This window comes from Coptis chinensis, chromosome 4 (genome assembly GCF_015680905.1).
Source record: "Coptis chinensis isolate HL-2020 chromosome 4, ASM1568090v1, whole genome shotgun sequence".
Taxonomy (NCBI): Eukaryota; Viridiplantae; Streptophyta; class Magnoliopsida; order Ranunculales; family Ranunculaceae; genus Coptis; species Coptis chinensis.
The window spans coordinates 53,933,091-53,957,104 of NC_141459.1; the positions used below are offsets into that span (position 1 = coordinate 53,933,091).

Here is a 24,014-nt window from a genome sequence, read left to right on the forward strand (position 1 = left end):
CCATGGGTATCTTCAGTTACCTTACAAGTTGCAAAATTATGTCCAATGAAGCCACACTTAAAACAAAAAACTGGGAGATACTCAAAAAGAAACGATATCCAGTCAACACCATCTATGGATACTGGTATGAGAAACCCAGGGGGAATTGGTGCATGAACATCCAGCACCACTTTAACTCGGACACAATTAGGCTGTGTTTCCGTCTTAGGATACAACTCTAGGAATTTAAGATCAGACATATCAAAATAACCAGTTTCGACCAAATTCCCCTCAATAATCTCCTTGTCGAGAAAAACATCGGGATAGTTATGCAACTGCATCCACACATAAAACTTAGAGAAATTTAAGTCATTGGTTTCATAGAAATCCATTGAAAAATATCTCGTGCAACAATCCAAGGTGAAGTGAAGCGATTGTTTCGAGACTCCATCCAATTTGATATATTTCCCTTTGTACGCACACATGTCTTCAATCTTGAAAGGAGACCATGCTTTTTCGAGAGCTGATTTTATAGTTGTCATATTCATTCGCCATCTAGAACACCGACCAAAGAGAGTGGACTTATTATGGCCTACATAAAGACTCTTCATTTTGTCGAACCGGTTATCATTGGTGGTTCATTATAAGGCATCCTCATCTTGGCAAACAAATTCCATAGATAGAAGTTCAAGAATTTGGGTGGTTGGTGGAAGATGTAACCTTGGTTGTGGTAGGGCTCATGTAACTAAGGAAGTGAAGAATCTCTGTTTGAAGAAGTGTGAAGAAAAGTCGGGCGATAACCTTATATACAGCCCCCAAATTCAAACACAATCCCTTCAATCAAGAGGTATCAACACCACCTCATCACTTACCCATACATACAAGTCCATCTCAGATGCATAAAACCCCAAAATCTAGCCATAATCTCCATTTTATGAAACTAAAACGCCAAATGGCAACCTCTATCCTTAGACCATCATTGCCCATTGAGCTCATAACCCGCATTTAAGCCGGAGAAGAGTCTAGATTAAGACGGACATCATTACAAGTAAACTCGAGGCAAATCACAAAAGGATTTGAAACCCAAATCAAGCAGGGAAAACTCCACGAGAAGTCGTGCATTATAAGTTAAAATCAGCTACAGAGCAGAACATAATCACTGTATCTGAAAAGAAGTAAACCCCCAATGAAAGTGATACAAAAACTTAGATATTGGAGATAGAGAGCACGAGCGTGAAACCATAGCCAAGCCTAGGCAACATGCAGAATCACGGTGTGTTTTTATATAGAAAGCACGAGCGACCAATCAAAATAAGATGATATAACGACCTAATGAGGTGCGTCATTCCTGAACTGACAATGTTTGCATTGCAGGATTTTACCAGGAATATATGGACATATAGAAAGGTGGGCTATTATTGATCATGGGCTTGTTAAGAATTAAATAAAGTAGGCTTAAAGTTAAAGTTAAAAGTGGCGGTGGTTTGAGAAATGGAATATCGCCTCAACCCATGATGGGACTGATATATTGCTTTGAGCAAAGAGATTGAGATGTATTGTTTTGATTGAGAATTTGGGATTGAGAATTAGGGATTTTATTGATAAATTGGTGTCACTGATTGAGAATTAGGGATTTGATTGATAAGTTTGATTTGAGAAATAGAGAATTTGGGATTTGATTGATAATTAGGGATTTGATTTGATTGAAGTTGTAGAAACTAGAAATTAGGGATTGAGAATTAGGGATTTACAGAGAATTAGGGATTTGTTAGTTTGAGACGAGTGTTGACAAAATAATTCCGGTAATCTACTAATGGTTAAGTAATTATGTAACGGAACACTGCGCTAAGATGTTTGAGCAAAGAGATTGAGATGTATTGTTTTGATTGAGATGTTGTTACCTTCAAACCTTATATCTTGTTGTTCGTTGCTTTCCATATTACCCAGACAGTTGCATAGGGAATCAAGTTCCATAAGCTTGCACCAAAACCGCTACCTTTTGACTTGGGCCAGGCCTTGAGCCAATTCCTACAATGTTTCCGCACCAGCAACTCCAGTGCAAAGGCGCAATGCAAAAAAAGATGAGAGATTGTCTGTCAGCAGTAACAGTCGATCTCTTTTAGACCACTTACAGCTCTGAAAATCATTTCCATTGCTAAGAGATACGCTCTCCAGGAGGTTAGCAAGACCACAATATCAACCGGTTCAACCCAACTCCCAGTCATTACTTGGTCTAAGATGAAGATTCCATTTGATTCTCTCCCCTTCCCTAAGTGCAAATTTCAGAGATAAGGCAGTTTCTTTGAGTAGAAGCCTGAAAAACCAGTGGTAATCTTTCATACAATGAGGTGTCGCCCTTCCAATAATTCATCCCGAAGCGGACCTGGCTACCACTGCCCACATTGCAAGTAATTCCATATAAACCAAGGAAGAGCACTCAAGATGCCATTCCACATACGGCATCCATAAGATTGAGACACTTTTTTGGTCCACCACCCTTGTTCTCCAGTTATATATTTTGCGTGGATCGCCAATTTTACAAATCCATCTTTTACAAATTGCTGATCAACTAGGAAGGGCGTATTGGTGCAAATAACTACCTATGGTGCGTGATCACTTATCACCATAGAAACAAGATCTTGGACGACACTTCAATCTCAGAAGCTTGAATGTTTCGAAGTTTATGCGCTCGTGTTTTTATGAATGCCCTTCTAAATATAATACAATGCCCTATTTTGGATAATCATACGAAAATAGTTAAAATGCTCACAGATGGTGATGGTAAAAATGCTTGTGAATGTCCATTGTCTCTAACAGGTAAAAGTGAATAAGTGGCATTCGTCCAACAAACAAACAAGGGCATGAAAAGCCACAGTAACACAAGGTTCCCAACTACGATAATAAATAAGCTATTTAGAAGTTATTTTCTTCAGAAAAAAAAAAATGTTCTCAAAGGGTAAAAAGTATCTAAGTGAGCTAAAAGATCATATATAAACTATATAAGCTTTGGCTCAGTAAAGCATACTCTATCTGAAAAATAAGAATTCTCCGATGGCTATAAAAAGGACGGAAACAATCTATATTCACAAACAGAACAAATTTGGATGACGGTGATGAACTAATATAAAACAACTCTAAAAAAGGACAGGAGGAACTAATAACGTAAGCCTATATTATCTTCTCAATTATGCACAATCCGGCACAACAAAAAACTCTGTACTTACTGATACAACAATGTTGATAATCTAAGAACAAAAACATTTCAAACCTTCAGATCAGGTGATATGGTCTCTTTGATGTGATACATTCGTGCAAAATCTAAACACAACTGCCGGTCTCTGTCATCCCCCCATCCCCCCCAACCCTTAAACCCAGCTTGATACCCCGATTGATGCTTGATGACATGCACATCCCACTGCGGTTTGATATTGGCAACCTTATCTACATCTTCTACTTCAAAGCTCACGGCACCATTATCGATGCATGCACCTTTATCTCCTTGCCCCTGATGCAAACCACATTTTCCGAAATGAGCTGCACTTGTTCTAGGCCCCCTTAGTGTATAAACTGTATCACCAAAGGAGGGATAAACGGTAGCCCACATTGTTATATCCCAGTTGTACTCATCAAAGAAGCAAAAGTCTCTCGCCTTGGAGTGGATCTTCTTCCAAACAGTCCTGTTAAAAGCATAACCTACATTGCCAATCTTCTCTGCAATCAAACAATCCCACCCTTCTCCCTTAGACTTCACATCAGATGGTGCCAAGTTTACAGCATAGCAATCTGGGCATTTCTTAGGTTTCAATCCTGCTAATAGCTGGATGTTCCGATATGCATTTGGAAATATAAAATGATCCTCCTCAATGAATAAAATATGACCCCTGTGCTCCCTAGTTTCCTTCAAGCTATCCCACACCGTATTCATCATCCACCACCAGTGATGCTTCAACGAAACAATTTTCGGAGACCGGTGATTACCATACTGATCAGGATTCCCTCTACACTTACTCTTCACCGCATCATCTTTGTTCTTGCAGTCTCCTGGAGAAACTCCAGGATACGTATCACGAAACAAGTGCGGTGAATAAGGAGCAAAGATTTGCTTCACTTGACAAAAACGAATACCCTCTATAATCTTATTCATTTCTTCAAAGTACCCATCATGGCTAACTATCAGTAACGTCTCGTCGATCCCCCTTACCATAGATAAACTCTGAATCACAACTCTAACATACTGCGGCCGGTTATGAACATAAAGAACAATAGTTATATGGTCCTTAGCTAACTTAGGGAAAAGATCTACATTCCTTGGGGGCAATAAGTTGTTTTTTTCAAGCATCATTGACAATTCATTCTGTTTAGGTAATTTAACCTCTAAACTAGTAGAAACAGATGCATCATCTAAAGACGAGGGCACAGTGTATAAAACTGAATCTGTAGTGAGTAGAAAAACAATTAAAATAACAGCAAATACAAGTACAAAAATTAATGGCACGAGACGACAGCATGACGGATCTTTAACACGGGATTTTTTATAAAATGCCATGAATACTGTATTCTAAATATCTCAGCTCTATGGTAAGATCTGAACACTGACTGGGGCTAACACAATTGAAATTAGAGGAAACAAGTGAAAGGGTATGAGTTAAAAACCTTGTAACATATCCATGGCTTCAGAGAGTTGGGGTTACTGGCAAGTCTACTTTTAATTCTTATAAAAATGAGGTTGAGGATATTGCAAAGACTTTGGTTTTGTTGTGGGTCCCCCATATCATATCAGGGCAGGCGTACAAGGAAGGGAATCTTATTATTTTATTATTATTAGTCAAGTTTGGCGCCCCGACCTGCTTTTGTGATGGGTAACCGTTTGCAATTTGTTGCCAGGAAATCGATATCGTCTGATATGTATCGGATTTCGATTTTTTTCAATATATATCGGCCGTATGTTGAAAATTTTAAGTTGCAGCTGGAAGAGTTGTTACGTGGTCACTTTTTGCTCGATGGTGACAACATCAACACCATTAAATTTCAGGAAGCTCAAGATCCCCCACTTCCTTGGTCATTAAATTCTGTTAATTTTACGAAAAATTAAATAAATGGACGTTGACTTAATAACTGTACCAAAACCACCAGTTTACCACTTTACTTCGGTCAGAAGTTTTTTTTATAAACTTTAGGATGTTAAAATACCAAAAGCGGTTTTTACTGACTTCTTTCCCTCTTTATGTTCTGGCCGCGGAATTGGTACCCCGATAAATGGGACTAGCACTCTTTTGACAAAAAGTAAAACAATAATGGTTATTTCTTATATGTTTTTTTACACTCCACATGCCCATAGTTCTACGGCAGGTAGTTGCTGCGAGATCTCATATCCCACGGCAGGCGACTGCCGCTAGATCGCACAGTCTACGACATTGGGTTGCCGCGAGATCGCATATCCCACGACTGGCAGTTGCTGCGGCATATTTTTTTTGTGTTTTTTGTTTTTTTTTTCTTCAAATTTTGCGTATTGAACACACACGACATATGAATACCTCATTTTCTTCTTTTTTTTTTTTTTTTTTTATATACTCCAAAAACAACACCAAAACCATGACAAAAAAAAATATATATAATCGAGCCATAATTTTGCTATCTCCCGGCAAATATTTTCATATATTATAAGAAAATTTTGTGATCAAACTAATGAAGAAGAGTTTTGATAATTAACACAAGCAAAGACTCCATTTTAGTAAACAAAATCATCTCGCGACAACTATTTTTTTTTTTTATTTTATTTATTATTTATTATTTTTTATTTTTTTTATGATAGCTATTAAAAATAAATAAATAAATAAAAGACCCACGGCAACCACCTTCCGTGGGATATGGGATCTCGCGGCAATCCGATGTCGTGGATTGTGCGATCCCGCGGTAGGTGTTTGCTGTTAGTGTTTTTTGTGTATTTAATGGTAGGGTGCTAGTACCGTTGAATTGGTCAAATGGGTGCTAGTCCCATTTATGGGGGTGCCAATACCGCGGCCCTTATGTTCCCTCCAAGTACACCAAGACCTACAAAGTTGTGGTGGTTTCAACACTATATACTAATTTTTGGGCTATTTAGCTTTTGGGCCACTTTTTAATTGGATAATTTGCAATTGGTCACCAATTGATTGTTTATTTGTGTTTAGGCCAAAATTGTCGGTTGATTGTGTTGACTTTGAGTTGACCGTCTTGTTCCATCTATAATTTTCTAAAAATGGCTAAAATGTCATGCGCATGCTATACACGTGACTTACTTGTGAACCAAACACAAATATTACTATTAATAGCATGACCAAATACTAAAAATTCTAAGTAATAGTCAAACACACAAAATCTAAGATTTGATTCAATGACCATATATATAAGAATTTTTTCGTGACCACAACTTAATCAACTTACATCATGCATCTAAGCCAAGTTAATTAAAAAAAATTATCGAAAAAAAAGAACAAGTTAATTAACATACGCACGCAAATACGACCCAAAAGTGATGGGTGGAAGAAAAACAAAATACATATTATTAATTTTTGCATAATTGTACGAATTAAATAGTCTCGATCATTACACAAATTTTTTTTGTAGTAGGAGCAAAATGAAACTTTACGAATATTATTATGAACACATTTGAGATTGTCATAATTCAATTGCTATACTTAAAGGTTAAAAGGTGTTTGCTTTTCATTAGCTTTTATACTAAAATAATTGTAAAATATTGTTCAAATTGGACTATCTCAAACCTAAATTTGAACAAGATTCTTACATCTATATAAAGATGACCGATTGCAGAACACCTCGTACGATTTATTACCAGTGTTAGTCAGAACAATCTATTGTTGATTCAATTGCTATCATTAGGTATAAATTAGAATAAATGTATGTAAAAGAGACTAAGTGGATATTTGAGTGGCCAGTTTATCCAATTAGAGAGTTTTAACTTTCAAGAAGGCGGTGGTGAACTTATGCTAATGGGAGAGGTAGAAGAATAGAGGGGTATAATAGATAATATAGTTTTTTAAGCTGGGTGAGTTTATAGACGTAACAAGGGGAATATTAATACTCTAAAATTATTGTTTAATGGTACCAAAAATATAAAATTGTACACCCCAATTGTAGTGGGCAAATATTGTGCCCTTAAGTATTTTGATTGATATTTTAAAACTCGAGATATTGCAAGTATATTTCGTGGTATATCTCTGTATATTTCGTGGTGATTTTAAACATTTGCAGGTATTGAGCGGGAAAAGAAAGAAGAAGACAAGGGACACGTGTCATAAATTGATTGGGCCAAAGCTAATTGAGGACACTATATAAAGACCATATGAAGAAGAAATAGATTCATTCAATCATTCTAAAATCATTAAAATAGGAGAGAGAAAGAGAGAACGAGAGCAATTGTAAAGTTTCTATTACTAATCAATAAAAACCTTTGTTCATCTTATTCATTCATTCAAACCATTACTAAATCTGTGTGATCTTAGAACAATCAAGTAAAGGTGTTCTTGGACATCACATTGGCGCCGTCTGTGGGGATCAAGACCAAGAAAATTTAAAGTTTTCTTTTTCTTCATTTTTGAATCCATAAGTTGGTTATGAGTTTGAGTGAAAGAAGAATGACAGAAGTTTAGTAGAAAGGTGAGACTTGAATCATAATGGCTCCAAAGAAGAAAGCAAATAACAAACGAGTGGATAATGATAATTAGTCACAAACAAGGAATACAATAGCTTCGGTAAGTAGGCGATACAAGGAGGAGAATATTGAAGGTGAAGCTTCACTTCAAGAAATCTTGAAAAGGTTAAGGGAAGTGGAAAAGCAAAATGATATCTTACTGAAGGAGAATCAAGAGATGAAGAAGGGAAGTCCGAGTCTGGTTGTAAAGGATATCCATGGAGATGAGGAAGAGGGGTGTAGTTCAAAATCAGTTAGTCATTTTACGAAAAGGGCATTGAGAAGACATGAAAGAACTGCATAATCAATTAAGCTTTTCTTATTCATTAATGGCGGATTCCACTGTTCACACTTTCTTTCTCTGTTTACATGTGAGAAATAGAAAAAGCCAGTATGTCCAATGAATCTCTTTCTTCTTCATCCGGTCTTTATATAGTGCCCTCAATTAGCTTTGGCCCAATCAACTTATGACACATGTCTCTTGTCTTCCTCCTTTTCCTGCTCAATACCTGCAAATGTTTGAAATCACCACAAAATATATCGAGATATTGACCTTTATGTCAATATCTCGAGTTTTAAAATATCAGTTAAAATACTTAAGGGCACGATATTTTGCCACTACATCGCCCCCTCTCAAAAATTTGAAATTTAGCTTCGAATTTCAATTTTTCAAGAAGCGGTTACACCTGGGCCTAAAACCCGATCCATATTTTTGAATATAAAATTTGAAAACAAACTATTTCTTTTTCCCTCATCTTTCAAGGTTTCTTCTATACGCTACCGAAGAAAGCCAAAACCGCGAAACTTCTTCCTTCGTCTTGATCGTTCAACTTTCCAGAAACCAAGCATTACATTCATACGTTGCAAGATATGTCACTTGCTTTCTGTACTTCAATCGTTAGTCTAAACAAAAACTCGCATTATTATATAATTCGTGAATCAACTTAAAACAAAAATTTAGGGATTCGACAATTTTTGATACTAAACTACTATGTACTTGTGCATGTTTGTGTGACATATCGTTCTTTAATACTATATAATTCTTTAAAATACCTAAAAGTTTGCATCTTTACACACGTAAAATGATTTGCTTATATACCTTTCTTCATATTGTTTGTCATATCGGATATATCGATTGACAAAACCGCATATCGATATTTCCGATGTGCCAACCTTATATCAAAACTTTGATACCTTAAAACCTATATTACTGATAAGATGCTATATATATTAAATTTATGATACTAAAAATACCTTTGTCATCCCCTCTTTGTGTATAGTCACTTCAATGGCGAGTGAAGACTACACCATTTCTGATGTTAGCATCAACAGTGAAGATACCCATTCTGACGATAGACTCCGTAGCCATCATTGTCCCTCAACTTCTACTAAACCCTATCGACCTCAGACTTCTTGGGATTTATCTTTTGTTGTAGAATGAATTCCCTGTTATCCATTTGAGACCACTGCCTCGGAATCTAAGCGCGATACTGTTGAAGATTAAAGTCAATGGAAACATGGACTTAGCCTTTTTTTTCATCAAATGACCTAATCTAGCTTTAGTTCAGGCTGCCTATCAAATTCCCTCATCTCTTTATCTCCAACACTATGCTGGTACTCGGAGCTTTACCAAATGTCAAAGTGGTACCAGACAAGGTATTATTGTTACTGTTGGACAAATTGTCCCTGGATTGAGATTTCCTTTAACCAATCTCGATTGTGAAGTGTTAAACCATTTGAACATTTCCCCTGGTCAGGGTATGGGTAACTTCTGGAGGTTAATGTTTGTATGTAATTATTACAATAACCTCTCCCCATAAAAATATGAAGCCGACAGAATCAGACTAATCGACATCTTTAAGCATTATAGATTTTGTGAAAAACACATCAGATATTTTTATCCCAAAAAACAAACCCATAAAGACATTAAGGGTATCCTTCGTCAAAATCGTAAGAGCGACAAGGAATGGACCAAGTATCCTATCATAGTCATGGGTGATTGGGAAAGTGCCGATACTCAAGCAAATCCTCCTCTGAAATATCAAGTCTTTAACTCTACAGGTATACCCTCCTTTTGATTTATTGTCGATATGTATATATCGGAATCCCAATCTGACCCCAACCTCTCTGTATCTTTTCAGTTCTTCTTCCTCATTTTGATAAAGCTCGTGGGAACTCACAAAAAGAGTACTCAAACTTTTAGAAGGGGCCGATGAAGAAATCAATGCCCGAACTGGGGCTGATAAAGAAGGGAACCCCCTCATCATTGTTCCTCTTCCTGACATCAAAAATTATCGTGAAACGGGTATTGATCCTCTGATATGTTCTCATAAGTTGAATATGCGAGAAGGAGCAGTTCCAGTGCATCAGAAGCATAGGAGGGTCAGACCGATATACGCAGATGCGGTACAAAATGAAATACAGAAGATGCTGGACTGTGGAATCATCAAAGAAATCGATAACTTAGAATGAGTAGCAAATATTGTTGTTGTCCCAAAGAAGAATGGAAAGGTTAGAATATGTGTGGATTTCACTGATGTTAACAAAGAGTGTCCCAAAGAATACTATCCGATGCCAAAAATTGATGAATTGGTCGATCGAACAACTGGTTTCGAATTGCTGAGTTTTTGTGATGGGCATTCAAGATATTTTCAAGTTATAATTGTAGTATTGGACCAGTTGAAAATAGCGTTCGTTATGGGATGAGGTCTTTACTATTTTATTCGAATGCCATTTGGTCTCAAAAATGCTGGAGCAACGTATTAGAGGTTGGTCGAGAAAATGTTTAGACATTTGATCAAATAGATTGTTGAAGTCTATATTGATGATATGGTGATAAAATCGAAAAAAGCAGAAGATCATGTTAAAGACCTCGATACGGTGTTTCAAATATTCAGACATTTCAATATGAAGCTCAACCACGAGAAATATACTTTTGGGGTCAGTTCAGGAAAATTTATAGGGTATATAGTCACAAAGAGAGGTATAGATGTGAACCCAGACCAAATTCGAGTTATTCAGCAGATACCTTCTCCAAGCACTAGGAAGCATATACAAAAGCTGACAGGACGAATTGTAGCTTTGAATAGGTTCATACCAAGAACTTCCGATCGATGCAAACCCTTATTCAAGTTACTGAAGAAGAATACAAAGTTCATATGGGAGGAAGAATGTGAAGGGGCTTTTTCAGATTTAAAGAAGTATCTCCAAGAAGTGTCAACTTTGATAAAGCCAGAGGGAGGTGATACTTTATTTTTATATTTAGCAGTATTGGATTTTGTTATTAGTTCAGTATTGGTAAAAGTGGAAAATGGGGCTGAGCGACCTGTTTAGTTTCAATCTAAGACCATGCTTGAGGCTGAAACTCGATATTCGATGTTAGAAAAATATGCATTAACTCTCTTTCATTCTACTCAAAGGTTGAAACCTTATTTTCAATCTCACTCAGTCATTGTCATGACGATTCTTCTGTTAAAGCAAACTTTAGCCAAAATAGCCAAGTCAGGAAGAATGACGAAGTAGTCAGTACTTATTGATGAGTTTGGAATTGAATATCGGACTAGGGTTTCAGAGAAGAGCCAGGTATTGGCGGATTTTTTAGCAGATTTTCCTGCTGAAGATGAAGATTGGAAGATTGAAGAAGATAGTGGCTTAAATTTGCAAGAACATGATGATGGGATGGATGAAGATGATCCATGGGCTGGTACAAATGGTTAGAGACTTTTTGTCGATGGATCATCAGGACAAAAGGGATGTGGTATTGGTGCTGTTCTGATAACACCAGAAAATCAAAGGTTGGAATCCGCAGTTACTCTGGGGTTTCACGCATCCAATAATGAAGCAGAATATGAGGCATTGATTACAGGATTGGAAATGGCTAAATCGCTAAATGTCAAAGAATTGTATGTATTCAGTGATTCTCAATTAGTGGCTAGCCAAATCAATGGAGGATATTCAGCTAAATACGACAATATGATTGATTATTTGAACTTCGTTAGATTGAAGCTCACAAATTTCAGCAGAATAAGATTTTAGCACCTTGATCGAGGAGAAAATCGACATGCAGATGCTTTGGCATATGTCGTGGCTATGCTGGAAAATACAGAGGGACGTATGTTGCATGTTGGTGTTCAGTAGAATCCAAGTATCAATACAAAGCATCTAGAAGTTATGGAAGTAGATACGCTGGGAGCATCATGGTTAAGCAGCTGTGTTTTATTTTTGTCTAAAGGGGAGTTACCAAAGGATAAAAATGACGCTCGAAGAGTAAAATCCGAAGCTGAAAGATATCTGCTGATTGAGGATGAATTATATAGAAAAAATCCTAGGGGACCGCATTTGAAATGTATATCGACGGCCGAGGCTAGTCAAATTATTATGGAGATGCATGAAGGGGAGTGTGGAAATCATTCAGTAGGGAGATCATTGGCAAACAAGATAGCGAGGCAAGGATACTTCTGGCCATAAATGCAAAGGGATTGTATTCGATATGCAAAGAAGTGTATCCAGTGTCAGAAGCATGGACATGCAATTCATGTTCCAGCAGAGGAATTGCACTGTGTGTCGAACCCATGGCCATTTGCTTTATGGGGGATGGACATTGTTGGACCTCTAATACCTGGGAGAGGTAAGAAAAGGTTTATGCTTGCTGTGACTGATTACTTTACTAAATGGGTAGCTTTGCAACATATCAAAGAACAAGATATTATCAGTTTTCTGTTTGAAAGAGTAGTATGTCGATACAGTCTACCATATGCAATCATATAAGATAATGGTCCTCAATTCATTGGAGACAAGGTGAGAGATTTTCTAAAATCATATAAGATTATTAAACACTTCACATCGACACCTTATTATGCTCAGGGAAATGGGCAAGCTGAAGCGACAAATAAGATTATTATGGATAATATCAAAAAGAAACTAGACGACAAAAAAGGATTATGGGTCGATGAGTTGAACAGTGTACTATGGGCATACCAAACAACTCCAATAGTAGCTACAGGAGAATTGCCATTTACTTTGGCTTATGGTATGGAAGCAATTACTCCAGCTGAGATGGTGGTTTCGACATCTAGAACAATGCTTTTCAAATATGGGTTGAATGACCAAGGGATGCATGTAGATATCCTAAACTTGGAAGAAAAGAGAGAGCAAGCAAGAATAAAGCTTGGTTGTTACCACAGACAACTCAGAAAAGCATTCAATAAATAGGTTAAAGGAAGAAGTTTCTACGAAGGTGACCTGGTATTGAAAGAAGTCACTCAAGTGACAAAAGAGAAGGGAGCTGGAAAGTTATCAACAAACTGGGAAGGACCTTACATTATACATAAGGTTAGAATAAGTGGGGCATATTATTTGAAGAATGATGATGGGGAGTTATTACCAAAACCTCAGAATGTCAATAATCTGAAGGTATTTTATTAATAATGTATTTTTTTCAATTTTATTGAGTAATGAGCTATGTAGCAAGAATATTCAATTCAATAAAAAGTTTCAAATTCATAATGCAATGATGTTATATTCAAATCTTGGTATCGACAAAAATGTTGATATCAGGCATATCGCCAAAAGTCCTGGTATCAGAAACATTGGCAGATGCCAGGCACATAAAGTCCTGATATCGACAGAACTGTTGATATCAGGCATATTGTCAAAAGCCCTGGTATCAGAAACATTGGTAGATACCAGGCACATAAAGTCTTGATATCGACAGAAATGTTGATATCAGGCATATCGTCAAAAACCCCTGGTATCAGAAATATTGGTAGATACCAGGCACATAAAGTCCTGATATCGACAGAAATGTTGATATCAGGCATATTGTCAAAAGCCCTGGTATCAGACACATGGGCAGATACCAGACACATAAAGTCTTGATATTGACAAAAAGGTTGGTATCAGGCATATCGCCAAAAGCCTGGTATCAGAAACAGTGGTAGATACTAGGCACATAAAGTCCTGATATCGACAGAACTGTTAGTCTCAGGCACAAAGCCAAAAGTCCTATTATCGACAGATGTGTTGATATCAGACACATAAAGTCCTGATATCGGCAGACATGTTGGTATTAGGCATATTATCAAAAGTCCTATTATCGACAGACGTGTTGATATCAGGCACATAAAGTCCTGATATCGATAGAAATGTTGGTTTTAGGCATATTGTCAAAAGTCCTGGTATCAAAAACAATGGCCTATACCAGGCACATAAAGTCCTGATATCGACATAAATGTTGGTATTAGGCATATTGTCAAAAGTCCTGGTATCAAAAACAAAGGCTGATGCCTGGCTCATACAGTCCTTATATAAGCAAAAATGTTTGTATCAAGCATATGGCCAAAGTTTTGATGTCAAAATCCAATACAAAGCGGAGGAACAAAAAGTTCCGATATCAATTATGTCTTCAAAGGAGGAGGGATCAAATATCATTTAATGATAAAGGTGCATGTTTCAATTTTTATTTTTTTTATTATTAGCAATAGTTGCTATGATTATGGCTATCAGAATGTTTTCATGATTAAAGGTGCATGTCTCAAGTAAAATTTATTGTAAAATGAAGCACAACTAATAATGTAATAAAAAAGTTTATTATTACCATATAGTTTTCAAAACATGTAAACATAGCATTGACAAGTGAATAATAGAAAGAGACGATCAATCTTCATCTTCATTTTCATTCTCATCATCGCCATCAGTGGAAGATCCATCATTGCCTTTTTCATAGCAATAAGGATCTCGGAACCATTCATCTTCTTCTTCTTCTTCTTCTTCTTCATTTTCTTCTTCGTCATCAGAGTATATGTAGTTGGGTAATTTGACCAGTCAGGCCATTATGGAAAGACCATTAAAATGGCAAGAATGGTAAGACAGAAGAAGAAAGGAGACATGTTTTCTGTGTTATGTTTGTCATTTTTCAGTAACAAGATTTGTAAAAAGTAAGTTTGATTCATACTGTGGAAGGTTTCTTTTTATACAAGTAACCGATGGTAAAAACGAGGAAAATAAATGAGGTTTTTAGCATGACAACAAGAAAATTTAAGGGTGATTAGCAAGAAAACGAGGAGTTTTTTTAATAAAGTCAATGGAAAAAGTAAATTTTTGGTTATCTGTGTGCAAGGGACATTTCAAAAGTAGTAATTCATTTAATGATAACTCAGTAAAATTCAATAGGTTATTATTTCAATGTATGTTGGTTTTTGAACCCGTTTTATATTTTCCTTTATTTAGGATAATACAAGCAAGATGTTAATTTTCAATGCATATTCCAAGGAAATTACAAGTATCACGGATACTCTCTTTTTGGTTGAGGGTATCGAAAATTTTATTTTCTGATGATACAAGTCTAAGTATCGCTGATACTCTCTTTTTGGTTGAAGGTATCGAAAATTTTATTTTCTGCTGATACAAGTCTAAGTATCGCTGATACTCTCTTTTTGGTTGAGGGTATCGAAAAATTCATTTTTTGGTGATATAAGTCTAAGTATCGCTGTTACTCTCTTTTTGGTTGAGGATATCGAAAATTTCATTTTTTGGTGATATAAGTCTAAATATCGCTGTTACTCTCTTTTTGGTTGAAGGTATCGAAAATTTTATTTTTTGGTGATATAAGTCTAAGTATCGCTGATACTCTCATTTTGGTTGAGGGTCTCGAAAATTTCATTTTTTGGTAATATAAGTCTAAGTATCGCTGATACTCTCTTTTGGTTGCGGGTATCGAAAATTTCATTTTCTGATAATATATATAAGTATCGCTGATACTCTTTTTTGGTTGCGGGTATCGAAAATTTTATTTTCTGATAAATATATATAAGTATCGCTGATACTATCTTTTTGGTTGAGGGTATCAAAAATTTCATTTTCTGATAATATATATAAGTATTGCTGATAATATATATAAGTATCACTGATACTCTCTTTTTGGTTGAGGGTATCGAAAATTTCATTTTCTGATAATATATATAAGTATTGCTGATACTCTCTTTTGGGTTGAGGGTATCGAAAATTTCATTTTTCTATTGATATGAGTCTAAGTATCACCGATACTCCCTTTTTGGTTGAGGGTATCGAAAATTTCATTTTTTTGTTAATACAAATCTATGTATCGCTGATACTCTCTTTTTGGTGGAGGGTATCGCAACTTTAAAATATATGTTTCCAGTAAATAGATATGGGTGATATGTGGTACAAGTGGTATAGACTCAAAATCCAGGGGCATTCAGAGGTATAACAAGCAAAAATATATTGCCAAAGATGGAAGCAACGTGTCTGAATATTACAAAATTAGGAGTAAAAAGTTTAAATCTTAAGCTGGAGGAGTGTTGAGAAGATCATCCACTACAGCAAGATCAGTATCAAGGTTTTGAGCATTATCAGTAGAAAGGTGAGGGGTTGTGCTAACAGGTGCGTCAGGATTAGAAGGAACTATAGTTTCTTCCTTATCATTCGAAACAAGTCCATGTTCCTCAAGGAGAGCACGAGGAACGAATGGTTTAAAAGCCTCCAGCCTGCCTATCACTGAGTAGGTTTACAACTGACATAACTTTGTTGTATTCAGCCTTAGAAGCTTCTTCATACTTTGTTTTTTCTAAAGCAAAGTCTTCAGTAATTTTCTTCACAATTTCTGCATGTTCAGCAACTTTTTAGGATAAAATTTTCTCAACATTCTCAGTATGCAGTTTCAGATCTCTATTAAGTTGACTGACTTGCTTCTTTAAGTTTCTATTGTCTTGGGTTAATCTATCAACTTCTTGCTGTTGGGAGTCCATTGTCTTTTTCAGATGACCAATCTCGCAGTTTTGTTTATGGTAAAGATCAAACTGGGCCATGACAGTCACTTTCGCCTATGGAAATAGCGGAAATAGATAAGTATAAAGAAGAAGGCGACATCATTATGAAATGATAGAAGAGAATACACAAGTACCTTTTCCATATAATCACAATAGCGGGTGAGGCGTTATGAGGTATCCACGTTGCACATGGCTAGTTTGTTTTTAGGGAGAATACAATTGGCAAACAAAGTAACACCCAATTCCTCACTAGCATTGTCCTCAAAAAGTGACGCGGTTAATGGGACATCACTTCCATCGTTCAACCGAAAAATAGGTTTGAAGAGATGACTTGTATCGGCAGAAGGAACAGATTCAAGGGTTTGACCAGCAGCAAGCCCACTTTCGCCCCAGGCAGTTTTTCTTTTCTTAGAATGAATATGGGTATCTGGTGGAGGAATAGGGTGGTTTTGTTGAGGAGAAGCAGGATGCTTATCCTTAGCAGAAGTAACATGAGTATCGGAGGAAGGGGAAATATGCTTATCATGAGAGGCTTTTGCCAATGTGGGTTCAACATCTTTCTTTTTTTCCTTTATAAGATAATTGGCGACCAGCATTGGGGTTCATCGGCATTCAAGGTGCCATATCTGTATACAACAAAATATGCTGGTAAATTATACCTTGCAAGATTGAATAGTTATAAAAATTAGGAACTTCTTTTTTAATATGGGGAAAAACGTCTAGAGTCATTTTTAGATCGTTATTTAAATAATCAAATAACATTGCAAAAGATGAGGAGGCAGTTCATGCAAAGTGAAGGAGGCAAGAAGAAAAGAAGGATCATCTACAGGATTTTTTGAAGGAGATTGAGTGGGAGTTGGCGACTGACCTATTTTTTGAAGAGCTTGACTCTTGAGAACATAAAGTGGTTCACGATAATTTTTGATGTCAGGAAGAGGAACGATGACGAGGGGGTTCCCTTCTTTATTAACCCCAGCTCGGGCATTGATTTCTTCATCGGTCCCTTCTAAAAGTTTGAGTACTCTTTGTGAGTTCCTATGAGCTTTATCAAAATGAGGAAGAAGAACTGAAAAGATACAGAGAGGTTGGGGTCAGATTGGGATTATATACATATTGACAATAAATCAAAAGGAGGGTATACCTGTAGAGTTGAAGACTTGATATTTCAGAGGATGATTTGCTTGAGGATACCCTTAATGTCTTTATGGGTTTGTTTTTTGGGATAAAAATATCTGATGTGTTTTTCACAAAATCTATAATGCATAAGGATGTCGGTTAGTCTGATTCTGTCGGTTTCATATTTTTATGGGGAGAGGTGGCTATTGTAATAATTACAGACAAACGTTAACCTTTAAAAGTTACCCATACCCTAACCAAGGGAAATGTTCAGATGGTTTAACATTTCACGATCGAGATTGGTCAGAGGAAATCTCAATCCAGCAACAATTTGTCAAACAGTAACAATGATACTTGTCTGGTACCATTTTGACATTTGGTAAAGCTCCGAGTACTAGCATAGTGTTGAAGATAAAGGTATGAGGGAATTTGATAGGCAACCTGAACTAAAGCTAGATTGGGTCGTTTGATGAAAAAAGGGCTAAGTCCATGTTTCCATTGACTTTTATCTTCAACAGTATAGCGCTCAGATTCTGAGGCAGTGGTCTCAAATGGATGACAGGGAATTCATTCTACAACAAAAGATAAATCCCAAGAAGTCTGAGGTCGATAGGGTTTAGTAGAAGTCGAGGCATAATGATGGCTATGGAGTCTATCGTCAGAATGGGTATCTTCACTGCTGATGCTAGCATCAGAAATGGTGTCTTCACTCGCCATTGAAGTGACTATACACAAAGAGGGGGCGACAAATATATTTTTAGTATCGTCAATTTAATATATATAGCATCTTATCAGTAATATAGGTTTTAGGGTATCGGAAGTTTCGATATAAGGTTGGCACATCGGAAATATCGATATGTGGTTTTGTCAATCGATATATCCGATATGATAAACAGTATGAAGAAGGGTATATAAGCAAATCATTTTACGTGTGTAAAGATGCAAACTTTTAAGTATTTTAAAGAACGATATAGTATTAAAGAACGATATGTCACACAAACATACACAGGTACATAGTAGTTTAGTATCAAAAATTGTCAAATCCCTAAATTTTTGTTTTAAGTTGATTCACGAATTATATAATAATGCGAGTTGTTGTTTAGACGAACGATTGAAGTACATAAAGCAAGTGACATACCTTGGAATGTACGAACGTAATGCTTGGTTTCTGGAAAGTTGAAGGATCAGGACAAAGGAAGAAGTTTTGCGGTTTTGGTTTTCTTCGGTAGTGTATAGAAGAAGCCTTGAAAGATGAAGGAAAGAGAAATGGTTTGTTTTCAAATTTTATATTCAAAAATATGGATCGGGTTGTTTTTTAGGCCTAAGTGTAACCGCTTCTAGAAAAATTGAAATTCGAACCGAAATTTCAAATTTTCGAGAGGGGGCGATGTAGTGGCCAAATATTGTGCCCTTAAGTATTTTAACTGATATTTTAAAACTCGAGATATTGACATAAAGGTCAATATCTCAGTATATTTCATGGTGATTTCAAACATTTGCAGGTATTGAGCGGGGAAAAAGGAGGAAGACAAGGGACACGTGTCATAAGTTGATTGGGCCAAAGCTAATTGAGGACACTATATAAAAACCGGATGAAGAAGAAAGAGATTCATTCACTCATTCTAAAAAAAAATCATTAAAATAGGAGAGAGAAAGAAAGAACGAGAGCAATTGTAAAGTTTCTATTATTAATTAATAAAAACCTTTGTTCATCTTATTCATTCATTCAAACCATTACTAAATCTATGTGATCTTAGAACAATCAAGTAAAGGTGTTCTTGGACATCACACCAATCAACAGCTAATTTTATGTCAATTTAGAGTTGGTTATTGTATTTAGGGTTAATTATCTATTACATGAAAGATGCATCATAATTAGAGCATACAATCAGAATTAGAACAAATTTAGGCCTTTTATTAAATGCCCAAGTCTTATCTCAAAATTAGGATTTGGCCCCAAAGTTTAACTGTAAATTAGAGTTTGGTCCTAAGGGTAAATGTGTCAATATATAAAATATGGATGGGTAACCGTCAATTTTGGCCTAAATGCAAATAAACGATCAATTGGTGACCAACTGCAAATTATCCAATTAAAAAGTGGCCCAAAAGCTAAATAGCCCTAATTTTTTCATAGGAGGAGAAAAGAGGTTGATGTTGCTGAACTGGTTGATGCTTCTGAAATGAACCATGATAATGAAAAGGTTTTAATGAGTTGTATGTGAAAGGCAAATAGTTCATTATTCAGTTAAGTTGAGTATGATACATGGAATTGAGGATGATGAGTATTATATAAAGTTGGTTTATGAGCTTATGAGTTTGATAAACAAGTACTAGTAGTTTGTTTTACTTTGATTTATGAGTTTCTGAGTTTGATTCAGCGATTTATGAGATATAAACAAGTAGTTGTTTTATGATTTTGATTTCTGCAAGTTTATTTTAGTTCATATATAGCTTGTGGAATTAGGTGTGTTGCAGTTGGAGTTCTAGTTGTAGTTCTCTTACATTGTCGTTCCGTGTAGTTTGGTTGGAGTATGGTTATAGTTAAGTTAACACCTACAGTTACAATTGAAGTTATAGTTTTGTTTGTGTTACATTGTCGTTTCTTTATATTTTGTTAGAGTTTGTTTACATTTGAGTTCACACTTACAGTACACTTTATAGTATGTGAATTTAGTGTTATTTAGGTGAATTTGTAGTTGTAGATCTGAAGTTAAGTTTCTGTTACATTTTCGTTTCTAGGGTATATATTGTAATGGATATCATAGATTTGGAGTATGAGAAAGACCTTGAATGTTATAGGAGGAATGAGGGTAGGCTTAGGGCCAACAGAATGTGGAAATGGCATGTTGAGATAGGGACATTTGATGAGTACTGAATTGTGGGTAAGAGTTCTGAAGAGATTGTGGCAATTGTGAATAGTCATGGATTCATGTTGTTCTTATGTTGGCATCCGCAATCACCAAAGTGCGTAGATATCAACACTGAAGGCCATATGTGGGAAATATTCATCATCACAGTGAACCGTTTGTACATTTTCACTTTGAATATGACGTCGGTTGTGAGTGGAGAGTTGTTCAATATAGTGAGCGACCTGGATTTGCTGACATTTTGGGGATTCGATGTGAAGTTTTTGGTGAAGTACCTTATAGAGACGATGCGACATGACTGTGTGGAGGATTTGGAGTTGTACTTGAAAAGATTGAAAATGGACAACTTTAAATTGTGTGCAAGTTTTGATGAGTATGAACGGGGCATGAATTTGATCAATATGGATTGTAAGGCTGAGAGTGGAGAGAGTCTTAGATGCATACAATTGCTATGCAAGGGCCTTTATTCGATGTTCGATGATTGTGAGGGTGGAAATGAGAGGCTGTTATGCGTGGTCTAATTTCAGCAAAGATGCATGCTAAATTGGCATTTGAGATGGGGTTTTTGCAGTTGGACGCTTTTGTTTATGTGTGGCACATCCTTTGTAGGTTTGACACCCCCAAAGATTATGAGAGCCCTGTTTTCCATGATGACCCCCATAAAAATTCCTCCCTCCGCGAGGATAGCTGAATAAGGTTACTTCATTTTGGTTTTTCATCATTATATTGTATCATGTACTCCCGCTATTGTTCTTGATAGTTGGAGAAAAAATATCATTGTCGTTTTTGTTAATTATATTGTATCACCCGTGATGTACCTCGTTCATTGGTAGGTGGAGAAGGTATTATTCATTGTCGTTTTTGTTCATTATATTGTATCATGAACCCTCGTGATGTACCTTGTTCATTGTATTGTATCACTGGTAGATCGAGAAGGTATTTTTCATTGTCGTTTTGCTTTATTATATTGCATCAGTGACAATCCTGTTGTAGTTATTGATTGTTGGAGTATTGGTGCAGTGCAAGAAAAGGAAAGTCGAAGAGATGGATTGTGGCATGACAGTTGAGGAGGACATCAAGTACAAAGCGCTTTTGCTAACAAAAAGAGCAAGAATTAGATTGAAGTTAGGAGTACCAAAGCACAATACATTAGTTACCATCTTTCAAATGGAACACACGTGCTTGAGTACTATAAGCCATGATGACATTGTAATTGGTGACCCACATCCTCTGTCTGCATTTTGTTAAGGACATCGTCTCAATATTTTGTTTAACTTTTGGTTGTTAATATGTGGTAAAGGTATTGCCCACTAGTACGGCAGTCCACATCGTCTCAGTATTTTGTTAAGCACTTTTATGGTTAAAGTTCCCCTGTTATTTTATAGTTGAAGCTAGATCCCTTGTTTTTTATAATTGGACTGCATATATATTTCAGATAATGGGGTGTCAAATTATACTACATGGTACAATTAGTTTACACACAATTCATGTAAACTAATAAATCCAATAAATCACAGTACGCTTGGTTACACAAACAGAGAATATACTGAGTAAGCCATGAATGTAGCGAATAAACAGACAAACGATAATTATATATTGGTCGTCTGACCACATGATCCCTAATAGATAGGGATTCGTAATAGATAATTAACTAGGCCTGACTGAGTCTATGAAGAAGCGACTAGCCATTCCATGACTCCCAAGTGTCCGGCCAACCCCCGGTTGTTTGGGTATCAATTGACATGCCTCATAGTCAAACATAAATGGAAGAATGTTGGGTGTGCCACCTCTTGGTTTTGGCTGTGCTATTAGTACGTTTTGTGTAGTTAAATTGTACCAAATGATGTTGTCTTCATCTTCAAAAATTGCGATATCTGGTGTTAACAGGTTGACAAACCGCAGTCCACAGATAAGGGAAAGTATTGCACAAATTAGTCAAGGAATACGTCATCCATCTGATTACTTCATATTATGTTCTCCATAAAATCCGCAGTTCTAATGTCTTAGTACGAACTGTTGTGTTAGACCAAAAGGTGGCCATAATAGCAATAGTTCCTTTGTACTGATTGAGATTGTACCTGTGCTGATGTGAGTCATTCAAGGGCAGTGTAATCTTTGTCCATACTTGGCGTGCAATGTGAAATGCAATGATACCCGCAGTAAAGTGACCAGTAAAGGCATCAGTTTGCAGGAACAACATGCTTTTAATTATAGGGCGACCAGGTGCGACTTAACCTTATCTTGACTCTCGTTCCTGTGTGCCAATATATTACTATGTTTGGCAAATTCTTATCCACTTCTTCCCTCTTTTTCTTTCCTGTTTAGGTAATGATTTCAGCTTAATTTTCTGGACTTCACCATTTATGGCTTTTGTCCCAAGTGCTCTAGCTTGCAACTCGAGCAATTCATGCTCAACTTCCCCCCTCTCCCTCCAAAAGGCACCCTACCTTCTGCTCCTTTGGTGTCTCAACCAAATTCCTAGAGTTCTCTGTTCTTTCAAAGATGGGATTCCTTTGTTAGTTCTTTTTTGCGACAGTTCACTCACCATGAAGTGGAAGGTGTAACTAAGGTGCCGTTGGACCTTATTATGAGAGGTGAGATTGTTTGGAGAGAATATGTTGTTGGGTTTTTCATTGAACATAGACGTTCATATCCTTATGTGAAATTTGTGTTGAAACAAAAATGGAAAAATAAAGGTCCCTTTGAGATGATAGTTGACCGTGAGCTATTCTACTTCAAATTCGATAATGAAGAGGACAGGCAAGCAGATCTTGATGAGGGTTCTACTTTCATTGGAGGTAGATGTTTTATAATTGGTCCATGGACTCAACGAGTGGAGATACAGAAGAAATCTTTGAGCTCCATACCAATTTGGGTGAAACTTCATAATGTGCGCTGCCAAAAGTGTTATGGACGGATGAAGGACTTGGATTTCTGGCAAGTAAGGTTGGAGAACCTATTAGGCAAGATCGTGAAACACAAGAAAGGAAACGTCTTGATTATGCCAGAGTATGTGTTCAGATCAAGGCTAACGACAAAGTGCCTGACTTCTTTGACGTCAAACTGAGTCCGGGGGATGTTAGAAGAATTTCTTTTGAATATCCATGGTTACCCAAAATGTGTGCAACCTGTAACATTTTTGGGCATTCAATGAAGAGGTGCCCGAGTAACCCATAACAACATTCTATACCAAGGACAACCACAATGCCTGTAACTGTAAATGGACCTGAAGCTAGTAGAGTCCAACAGAGGATAAATGCAGTCACTCGAAGAGAATTTGAAGTTGATAGAGGAAACAATACAGTCACCTATGATGGGAATGGTCCTGGTGAAGACACTACAAGGAGAATTTGGGTTTAGAAAACACACATAGCTAACACATGGTCAACTGAAGGTGCTGGAACAAGTAGTGTCAGAGATGTCAATGGTGTGCTTATTCTAGACAATATAGCTGTTTCTGACCAAACAAATGAGAATGAGCACAGTGAAGGAACATATACAGATGATGTACAACTAGACACTGAAGATGAAGAGCAAAATGATGACCACCAAGTGGTTGTCTACAGTAGAAATAAT

The 24,014-nt window shown here is 36.5% G+C and overlaps 2 protein-coding genes across 2 annotated transcripts; one reads left to right on the plus strand and one right to left on the minus strand.

The window, feature by feature from the left end:
* Positions 1 to 3,130: 3,130 nt before the first annotated feature.
* On the minus strand, positions 3,131 to 4,693 carry LOC147504010 (beta-1,2-N-acetylglucosaminyltransferase II). The gene has a single exon (XM_086557122.1). The coding sequence runs from the start codon at positions 4,523 to 4,525 to the stop codon at positions 3,242 to 3,244; it is 1,284 nt and encodes a 427-aa protein (XP_086413248.1). The 5' UTR covers positions 4,526 to 4,693; the 3' UTR covers positions 3,131 to 3,241.
* A 7,443-nt stretch (positions 4,694 to 12,136) lies between these two features.
* On the plus strand, positions 12,137 to 12,880 carry LOC147504011 (uncharacterized). The gene is made up of 2 exons (XM_086605040.1): positions 12,137 to 12,343; positions 12,533 to 12,880. Exons 1-2 carry the CDS (start codon positions 12,137 to 12,139, stop codon positions 12,878 to 12,880), a joined length of 555 nt encoding a protein of 184 aa, XP_086461166.1.
* The last annotated feature ends 11,134 nt before the right edge of the window (positions 12,881 to 24,014 follow it).

Coding starts and splice junctions, on each gene's coding strand:
- LOC147504010 (XM_086557122.1), bottom strand. CDS start 4,525: ATGGCATTTTATAAAAAATCCCGTGTTAAAGATCCGTCATGCTGTCGT.
- LOC147504011 (XM_086605040.1), top strand. CDS start 12,137: ATGCAAAGGGATTGTATTCGATATGCAAAGAAGTGTATCCAGTGTCAG. Junction 12,344..12,532: donor CTGATTACTTTACTAAATGG/GTAGCTTTGCAA, acceptor TATTATGCTCAG/GGAAATGGGCAAGCTGAAGC.